The sequence below is a fragment of the Lynx rufus genome, unplaced genomic scaffold (genome assembly GCF_022079265.1).
Source record: "Lynx rufus isolate CCGP_SWC_20201006 ecotype Redwood Valley unplaced genomic scaffold, mLynRuf1.p SCAF_12, whole genome shotgun sequence".
Lineage (NCBI taxonomy): Eukaryota > Metazoa > Chordata > Mammalia > Carnivora > Felidae > Lynx > Lynx rufus.
In genome coordinates, this window is record NW_025814826.1 from 7548390 (window position 1) to 7558804 (window position 10415).

General features: G+C 45.4%; 1 protein-coding gene across 1 annotated transcript; it reads left to right on the plus strand.

Annotated features, from left to right (window-relative positions):
• The first annotated feature begins 7865 nt into the window (after nucleotides 1-7865).
• NPBWR1 (neuropeptides B and W receptor 1) lies at nucleotides 7866-8858 on the plus strand. Its single transcript, XM_047073790.1, has one exon. The coding sequence runs from the start codon at nucleotides 7866-7868 to the stop codon at nucleotides 8856-8858; it is 993 nt and encodes a 330-aa protein (XP_046929746.1).
• The last annotated feature ends 1557 nt before the right edge of the window (nucleotides 8859-10415 follow it).

Below are 10415 nucleotides of genomic sequence, written 5' to 3' on the forward strand. Positions count from 1 at the left end.
GGACCACAGTTTACGCGTCCATTCAGCTCCTGAAAGACATCTTGGTTGCTGCCAACTTTTGGTAATTACAAGTAAAGCTGCTATAAACGTGCACGTGCAGGTTCTTGTGTGAACAGACATTTTCAACTCATTTGGCTAAATACCCAGAAGTGCAGTTGCTGGATTGGATACTAAGACTACATTTGGATTTGTATCTGCCGAACTGTTTTCCCAAGTGTCTGCATCATTTTGCGTCATCAGCAAAGAAGGAGAGTGCCTGTGGCTTTACCTTCTCCCCAACTTTTGGTGCTGTGAGTGTTTTGCGTTTTAGCCATTCGGATGGGTTGTAGCTCTCTAATGTTCTCTAATGATTTACCGTGTTGAGCATCTTTCCATACACTTATTTGCCATCCCCGTGTCTTCTGTGAGATTTCTATTTAGTTCTTTTGCCCATTTTTAAAAGTGGTTTGTTTTCTTACTCTTGAATGTTAAGGGTTCTTTGTATATTTTAGACACAAGTCCTTTATCAAGTATGTGCTTTGCAAATATGCTCTTCCTGTCTGTGGAGTGTGATTTCATTCTCTTAACACTGTCCTTTGCAGAGCAGACGTTTTCCATTTTAATCAAATCCAGCTTATCAATTTTTTTCTTTCTCGGATTAAACTTTTTGGTGATGTACCTAAAACCTCATCACCACACCTAAGGTCACCTAGATTTTCTCCTATAGAGAATGTCTAGGCATGTTATGGTTTTTTACATTTTACATGCAGGTCTATGATCCATTTGAGTGAGTTTTGTGAAGGGTGTGGGATCTGTGTTTGTGTCTAGATTCATTTCTTTTCTTTGTTTCTTTTTTCTGCATGTGGATGTCTAGTTGTCCAAGCACCATTTGTTGAAAAGATTATCCTTTCTCGATTAAATTGTCTTTGATCCTTTGTCAAAGATCATCTGACTATATTTGTGTGGGTCTATTTCTGGGCTCTTTATTCTATTCTATTGACCTACTTGTTTGTTCTGCCAATATCACAATGTCTTGATTACTATAGCTTTACGGTAAATCTTAAAGTCAGGAAGTGTCAGTGCTCTGACTTTGTTCTTCTACATTGTGTTGGCTATTTTGGGTCTTTGCTTTCCAAATAAACTTTAGAATCACTTTGTTGATATCCGCAAAATCACTTGCTGGAATTTTACTTTAACAATTGCATTGGATGGAGAGATTAAGTTGGGAATAACTGACATCTTGACAATATTAAGTCTTCCTATCCAGACCATGAACTATCTCTCCATTTATTTAGTCCTCCTTTGATTTACTATATCAAAATTTTATAGTTTTCCTCATATAGATCTTATACATACTTTATTAGATTTTTGCCTAATTTTTTCTTTCATTTTTGATGCTAATATAAATGATGCTATACTTTTAATTTCAAACTCTAGTGTTTCATTGCTAGCATATAGGAAAGAAATTAAATGTTTATACTAACCTTGTATCCTGCAACCTTGCCATAATCACTTTACTGTTGATTATTTGTGATTTTATACATAGGCAATCATGTCATCTGTGGAACGAGACAGTTTCAATTCTTCCTTACCAATCTACATACTTTTTATTTCCCTTTCTTGTCTTGTTGCGTTACCTGGTATTTCTAGTATGACTTTGAAACAAGAGTGGTGAGAGAACAACTTTGCTTTGTTTCCAGTCTTAAAGAGAAAACATGTAGCTTATCATTAAGTATGATATTAATTGGAAGTATTCTGTTCATGTTTCTTCTTAAGCTGATGAAGTTATTCCTGCTGTGAGTCTTATCAGGAATGGGTGTTGGACTCTGGGTTGCTGCATCTATTGATATAATCAGGTGATTTTTCTTCTTCAGTCTGTCGATGTGAGATATTACATTAATTGATTTTCAAATGTTGAATCAAGCTTCATACCTGGGATAAATCCCACTTGGTCATGAGGTATAATTATTTTTATACACTTTTGGATTCAATATGCTAATATTTTGCTGAGGACTTTGTATCTACGTTTATGAGAGATACTGGTATGTTTTCCTTTCGTGTAATGTGTTTATCTGATTCTGGTATTAGGATAAGGCTTTCTCACAGAGTGAATTATGAAGGGTTTTCTTTATTTCTATTTTCTGAAAGAGATTGTAGAGAAGGGACATAATTTCTATTTTTCTGCTTTGAAATTCATTGATTTTTGCTGTTATTTTTATTGTTAATTTTTCCTATTACTTTTGATTTAATATGCTCTTTTTTCCCTACTTGCCTGAAGCGAAAATTTAGATTATTGATTTTAGATCTTTTTCTATTCTAATATATGCATTCAATGCTATACCTTTCTATTTAAGCACTGCTTTTACTGCATACTTCACATTTTGGTAAGCTGTATTTGCATTTTCATTTAGTTCAAATTATTTAAAAATCTCTGTTGAGATTTCTTCTTTGCCCCATAGGTTATTTAAAAGTTTGCTGTTCAGGGGCGCCTGGGTGGCGCAGTCGGTTAAGCGTCCGACTTCAGCCAGGTCACGATCTCGCGGTCCGTGAGTTCGAGCCCCGCGTCAGGCTCTGGGCTGATGGCTCGGAGCCTGGAGCCTGTTTCCGATTCTGTGTCTCCCTCTCTCTCTGCCCCTCCCCCGTTCATGCTCTGTCTCTCTCTGTCCCCAAAATAAATAAAAAACGTTGAAAAAAAAAATTTAAAAGTTTGCTGTTCAATCTCCAAATATTTTTGGGTTTTCCAGCAATGTGTTACTGACTTACAGCACAATTCTGTTGAGGTCTAAGAGGAAAGATGATATTGTTTCTACCTTTTAAATTTGTAAAGGTCCAGAACATGATCCATCTTAGTGAATATACTATGCAAGCTTGAAAAGAATATGTATTCTCCTGAAGTTGGATGAAGTATTCTACAAACGTCAATTAGATCTAGTTGATTGTGTGTGCCATTCAGTTTTAATATAGTCTAGCAAAATTCTTAAGAAAGAAATAAAGTACAAATAAGAATATTAGGAATAAAAGGAATGAGATTAGGAATGGAAAGAATGAAAGGAGTATAAGGAATAGAGTCAGAGATAGCGTTAAATGCGTTTTCAAGACAAACTATGGTTTTTGCACGTAAGAAAATACTATAAAGGGTTAAAAAGTGTAGCTAAATAATAATGCATCAAATAGGCAAATCTGGATAAAAGCAGAGTGCGGAAAAATATCTAGATGATAGTTTTTATGTAAGTGTTAAAAATACTCAAAACAATGTAACATGTATTTTGGATACAAAAAATGTACAAAAACAGTATAAAACATGAAAACGACGTGCACCAACAACAGAATTACGGCTATTATTTTAGGTGGAGACCAGCATTTATATTGATTTCAAGGCACAGAGATACTTTTTCTTTCCTCACTGTGCTGGCTAGAACCTGCCATATAAGGTTGAATAAAAATGTCGAAAGAAGACATCCTTGTCTTATTGTTGTTTTTAGGGACAAAACATCCAGTCCTTTATCATGACAAGTACTGTGAATTTGATGTTTCTATCTTTTCATTTCTGCCTTGAAAACTCTTTTTTTCTGGGCTGAGGAAAAGCAATTTTGGAAGTTTTAGTAACACTAAACTAAGACATGTGATTATAGTAGATATTAATGTTCTTGGTACTCAAGATTCAACTATTTTATTGCAGACTTTTAAAATAAGAAGAGTTTTTAATTTAACATTTTCTTATTAATAAACAAAATTGGTTCAAGCAGTACAAATTGCTATTGGAACTCTCTTTTTTTTGGCAATTTTGTGGGTAGGCTTCAGGGTATATAAAGTATATTTCTATGTAAAAGTATATTTTATAAATCTATTTATTCACTGTGTGTGTGTGTGTGTGTGTGTGTGTGTGTGTGTGTGTGTTTATAGCAATGTCACAAATGCTGGAAGAAATACCTTCCCTATATATTCTTAATTTCTTCTCAATAGTTAGTATTTTATGGCCAAAAATACTATTATGGTGATTTTTACAAATACGATGTTTTTTAATAACACAAAAGTAATACACCCTCATTATAAAAAATGTTTTGGAGATCCAGAAAAGTACAAAGAAAATAAAAATTACTGCTTTGAGGAGGGCACTTGTTGGGATGAGCACTGGGTGTTGTATGTAAGCCGATTTGACAATAAATTACATTCATAAAAAATTACTGCTGAATTTATATCTTACCAAAATATTTTAAAAATATTTTGATGTACATGTTGCATAATTACACATCCTAACACATAATTATGTACATGAAAAGACACATACACACATACTTTTTAATTTAGTATTGGGCCGTATAGAAAACTTTAGATATTAACTCCTGCTTCTAGTTACGACAAAGCAGCTTGCGTCACACAAACCCTCCTGTTATGAGCTACCATAAAAATTGAGAAAGAAAACTAACAGCTGTTTGAAGAAATTCGGGAGCAACCAGGAAAACCAGGATTTGAGAGACCAGATTGAAGTAGAGAGAGGGAGAAGGGTAGGAAACACAGAAAAGAGCATGAAGGCCTAACACACATGTAATTGGAGTCCTAGTAGGAGCAAAGAGAGAGAATGAGACAGAATGGTAACTGGAAGAATGAATGCTGATGGGTTTCCAAAACTGAAAATAAAAACTAAAAACTAAAAAAAAAAGATCAAGTCACAGATGTAGACGCTTTACAAATCCAAACCTGCATAAATGGAAAGAAAACCACTCCTACCCATCTCAGTTTGCCTTCCAAAAGACAAAATCAAAGGCAATTTAAGAACAGTTATAGAAAAAAGGCAAAGTACCTTAAAGAGCTACAGTAAGACAGGAAACCACTTTTCCAATAGAAACAATGGAGTCAAAAAGAAAGTGTCATCAAAACGACTCAAATGAAAAACCTGAAAATCTAGAATTTCATATCCAATTTTTATTTCAGCTGTTTAAATAAAAACATGTAGAACTAATGAGTTAATGAAATGTGGGAAATCGAATAATAAAATGATTCATTTTAATCTAAAAGAACATAAGAAAGGGGAAAAAAAAGATGAAAACAAGATAAGAGAAACAGAGAACAAAGAATAACATAGCAGGTAAACCCGAATATTGCCTGTGACTACATTAAAGACATTATGAACTAAAGATTCCTTCAAAGACAAATATTGTCAGATTGGATCAAAAAACCTTTGTTATGTTTGTGTAGGACACATTAAAAAATTTGCTTAATGTCTATTTATTTTTGAGAGAGAGAGAGAGAGAGAGACAGAGCACAGCAGGAAATGGGCAGAGAGACAGAGGGAGACACAGACTCTGAAGCAGGCTCCAGGCTCTGAGCTGTCAGCACAGAGCCCGACACGGGGCTCGAACCCACAAACCATGAGATCCTGACCCGAACAGAAGTCGGCCGCTTAATCGACTGAGCCACCCAGGCACCCCCTGTATGGGACACATTTTACACATTAGGACATAGAGAGTTTAAAATTTAAAAAAAACAATTAAGAAAATATACTCTTTGATAACACTAAGAAATAGCTGCAATAATACCAAACAAAGGAGACTACCTACAACAAGTAGTAACCCAGTTAAAGAAGGATATTTTGTAATGATAGAAGAGTCCATGCCACTGGAAAAAGATAACAATCTGAAATTGATGTGCGCTTAACAGAATGGAATCAAATTATGTAGTAAAAAATTAACAAAATTAGAGAAACCTGTATTCATCGACTGGTTATTTTTTTTAACAATATCTGTCTGTAACTGATAAAGCAATCAGATAAAGATACCAATAGAGAGAGAAGATTTAAGGAACATAATAATAAACTTGACTAGTTGACATACCTAGAGTTTGGCACCCAAGAAATGCAGAGCACACATCATTTTCAAGTATACAGGAAAGACTTAGGACAAACAACGATATACTGGGCCATGTTTCAACAAATACCAATGAATTGAAATCACATTGAGAATGTACACTGTCCACAGTGTAATTAAGCCAGAAATCAATAACTAAAAGAACTGGAAAATCTCCAAATATTTGAAAACTAAGCAACTACACACACACACACACACACACACACACACAGACACACACACGCATACACATACACATATACACAGATATACATGCGTGTATATATGTGTATTATATATGTTATATATATATATCATGTATAACTTTTTTGTTTCACTTAACATTAGATGGTGTTTTCTCACATATTTTTAGCTCATGGACATAGCCTGAATTTCCTGTCATCTTCTTCACAAAGTGTGAAACTGCAGGGAGCTTAATTACACAGAGCCTAGTAAAAAGAGAATGAGTGGGTAAATAAAGCGTTTGTATTCCTGCACCCAGAGATTCTTCCACCGGCTACTCCCAGCCTCCTCCTCAGTATCTTAGCCTCTCCTCTAAAACTGCCTTATAAGAGACCAAAAAATGCACTTTATTTGGACTTTTGCCTCCTTTTGTGGGAAGGAAACCTGTTTGAGGGAAGCAGGAGAGAATCCCGTGGTTTAATTTGCTGCTCTCCCAAAGGGAAGGTGGAGGAAGAAAACAGGAACTGGAGAGAACCAATACTGAATTGATTTCATCCTGTCCTCAGAGGTGGGGTGCCTAGGGTGAGTTCTCCTTTCTGTAGGGGCTCTGAGAGAGAGGGAGATCGCAGTCCAGAGCTGCCTTTATTCGGCCTCGCTCGGCCACAGCGCTGTGAACCCAAGGGTGAGTTCTCTTCCCGGGAGAATCAGGAATGTGTGTTGGAGAATCAGGACAGTGTGTTGAACAACCGGCAACATTTTATGAAATACGCATTAAGAGTCGTGGTACACTAATATATGCATATGCATAACATATAGAGAGAGACTAAATAAAGTGTCTCAAATCGTTGACCTTTATTTGCTATGAACGATCTTGCACCTGTGAAGACCAGAGTATTAGAAAACGGGCGATTTGTATTTTAAAATTGCATTCACTTCTCCCTTCTGTGTCGCGATGCAGTACAAATGTTACTTAAAATTTAAAATTGCATTAGCTCCTTTGGGGTATGGGGTTTTAAAAAGTAGAATGGGAGCCAGAACCGCATTGCTCTTTGAAAATAGACCACTCACCGCCCCCCCCCAGCTCTGTTTCTCTTTAATTCTTAGCAGGAGAGCTTTTCATTTATTAATGTAATTAATACGGAAGGAAAAAAAGGGATTGCTGAGAAACGCGGCTCTCTACCCCACCGCCGGGGCGGGGGACGGTGGGGAGGCGGCCGGGTCAGCGGGGGCGCAGTCGCGGCTGCGCGGTCCCGGAGCTTGCAGGAGCGCGGGGGCTGCACCCGCGTAGACGCGCGCTGGCGCCCGGGGCCGAAGCGGGGAGGCGGACGCCGGGCGGGCTGGCGCCGCGGCAGTCGGCGGTCTCCCCACCTCCCCGCTCCGGGCAAAGGCGGCCCCTTCCCCGCTAGCTAGGTGACCCAGAGATTGCTACTGAGCTCACTCTTGGAGAGGACGCACGGAAGGTGGGAGACGCGCGTCGGCCAGGGGCGTCTTAAAGCGGAAGAGACAGGTTGGTATTTTTCCTACGAAGGGTCAGGACTCTTTTCTCTGTCGCACTTTGTTCGATGTGTTCAACTGGTTACGATAGGATTTCAACAGGTGGCAGAGAGAGGTCACGTGGGGGCGGGTTGGGGCCGCCGCGGCGCCTCTCCCCTCCCCTCGGAACCGCACCTCTCGCTGTCGCTGCACGTCTATCGTCCTAACCCGGCCTCTCAATTCCGTTTTGCAGCCCCAGAGTCCGCGGCGACCGCGGGGGAAGAGGACGGCGGGGAACGCGCCTCCGCGGGGGGGGTGGAGCCACGCAGACCCCGCGGGGCGGCCCGTGGAGGAGACGGCGTCGCCGGCTCCACTGCCCTCGCCGACATGCACAACGAGAGCCTCTCGGAGCCGGGGCCCGCCAACGCGTCGTGCCCGGGGCCCGCGCTGGGCTGCCCCAACGCGTCGAGCCTGCCGCCGCCGCCGCTGCCGCCGCCGCTGGCCGTGGCCGTGCCCGTCGTCTACGCGGTGATCTGCGCGGTGGGGCTGGCTGGCAACTCCGCGGTGCTGTACGTGCTGCTGCGGGCGCCCCGCACGAAGACCGTCACCAACCTGTTCATCCTCAACCTGGCCATCGCCGACGAGCTCTTCACGCTCGTGCTGCCCGTCAACATCGCCGACTTCCTGCTGCAGCGGTGGCCCTTCGGGGAGCTCATGTGTAAGCTCATCGTGGCCATCGACCAGTACAACACGTTCTCCAGCCTCTACTTCCTCACGGTCATGAGCGCCGACCGCTACCTGGTGGTGCTGGCCACGGCCGAGTCGCGCCGGGTGGCCGGCCGCACGTACCGCGCGGCGCGCGCCGTGAGCCTGGCCGTGTGGGGGCTCGTGACGCTGGTCGTGCTGCCCTTCGCCGTCTTCGCCCGGCTCGACGACGAGCAGGGCCGGCGCCAGTGCGTGCTGGTCTTCCCGCAGCCCGAGGCCTTCTGGTGGCGGGCGAGCCGCCTCTACACGCTGGTGCTCGGCTTCGCCATCCCCGTGTCCGCCATCTGCGTCCTCTACGGCGTCCTGCTGTGCAGGCTGCGCGCCATGCGGCTGGACAGCCACGCCAAGGCCCTGGACCGCGCGAAGAAGCGGGTGACGCTCTTGGTGGTGGTGATCCTGGCCGTGTGCCTCCTCTGCTGGACGCCCTACCACCTGAGCACCGTGGTGGCGCTCACCACCGACCTCCCGCAGACGCCGCTCGTCATCGCGGCCTCCTACTTCATCACCAGCCTGAGCTACGCCAACAGCTGCCTCAACCCCTTCCTCTACGCCTTCCTGGACGACAGCTTCCGCAGGAGCCTCCGCCAGCTGCTGGCCTGCCGCGCTGCCGCCTGACCCCCGCCCGCCCCGCTCCGCCCCGCTCCGCTCCGCGCGCGCCCTGCGCCCGGGTCCCGGCCGCGCCAGCCCCGGCGGGTGCGGGGGGAGCAGGCGCCCGCGGCGCTCGGAAACTTGCTGGAGACGCAGATTCCCTGAGGCTCCGGCTCAGACCTCGGGAATCCGACGCGCTAGGGCTGCGTCCGGATTCGAATTGCTGAAGCCCTCCCGAGGATGCGGGAGCACACTGAGTATAAGGACTGTTGCGGCCGAGGACGCACGCTCACTTCTCTCTAATGCCAAAGGACACCGAGTCGACCCCCCGAGTTTGACAGGGGAGGGGAGGGGTGGGGAGGGGAAGGGGGCCGGTATTGCTGGGAATCCTCTGCGCCGCCCCCCTCTCTCCTGCCGCCCAAGGCGTCCGCAACCCAGGCTCTAGGTTGGAGACCTAGGTGGAGGCTCTAGGTGGAGCCCTCGACTCTATCCCCGGAGTTCGGGGGTGGCGGTGGGGGTGGCGGCGACGGGGGCTGGAGGATGCCGCGGGCGCCCCCAGGCGTCGGCCCCGCGCTCGCCCTGCACCTTGCCTCTTCCATTTCCGGCGCTGACTGCTCAAGCCCGCGACCAGCCTGGCCAGGACCTCTGCCTAGTCCTTCTTCCCTCGCCCTGATCGCTGCGGAAGCGGGTCCGGTCTCGTGCGTCCCGTCGCCCCCTCCTCCGGGGTGCTAGGGGGCCCGTGGAGCGCGCGGGAGTGTGCGCGCGCGTGTGTGCGTCTGGCGGAGGCGTGGGATTTGGGTGAAGGAGGCTGGAGCCTGGCTGTGACTACCCACCCCGGTGGTAAGAACAGTGAAGGTTCCCCTTTCCTGTTTTAGCTCCTTTTCTCTCTGCCTTTCGCTTTTCCTGCCTCCGCTTTCACTTGAAAATGCTCCACGGCTCTCAGACTCCGGGGGAGCCCGGCTCGCAAAGGCCGGGAGCCGCGAGTGTCCCAGGCGCGCGGCGGTGGCGCCCCCTTGCGGAGCCAGCTGCGCCGCGCAAAGCGTCCTAAAACCCGGCTCCGCCTCGGAGCGCACCTGCTGAACTGCGCCTTACACTTCTGGGGTCCCCGTCCTCGCTGCTTTCCACAAAAGGCTTCAGGCCTCCTACGCCCCTTTGCCCCAGGTGACCTCTCCTACAGCTTGGACCGGTTCGTCTCAATTCTTCGTGCGAGTATTGTTTTTCAGGACCGAGAACTTGACAAATATGTGTGGCCTCATGTCACAAAACTTCTGTGAGGACCGAACGAGATCACAAAGAAATGTGTTTCCGTTCCTTCGACCCCGTTCTCCTCACATTCTTCATCCCTTTTGCCCGAGGGAGAGCCAGGAAGCCGAAATGGCTCAGACCCTCATCTTTGCCCCTATTGGATTCCTTTCCACAGGGAGCTGTCGATTCCCTATGGCTTGTTCCTTAGTGCAAGTCAGGTGAACCCCGTAAATAATCCGATTCTGGAATCACAAGGGAGCCTGACCAGCCCTCTAGCTCTGTTTCTATCTTTACTAATGGGAGGCAAGTGGATTAAGAGAGGGAACTGAGGCTTCGGTT

Excerpts from the sequence above, each read along its gene's own strand:
- NPBWR1 (XM_047073790.1), top strand. The coding sequence starts at position 7,866 with ATGCACAACGAGAGCCTCTCGGAGCCGGGGCCCGCCAACGCGTCGTGC.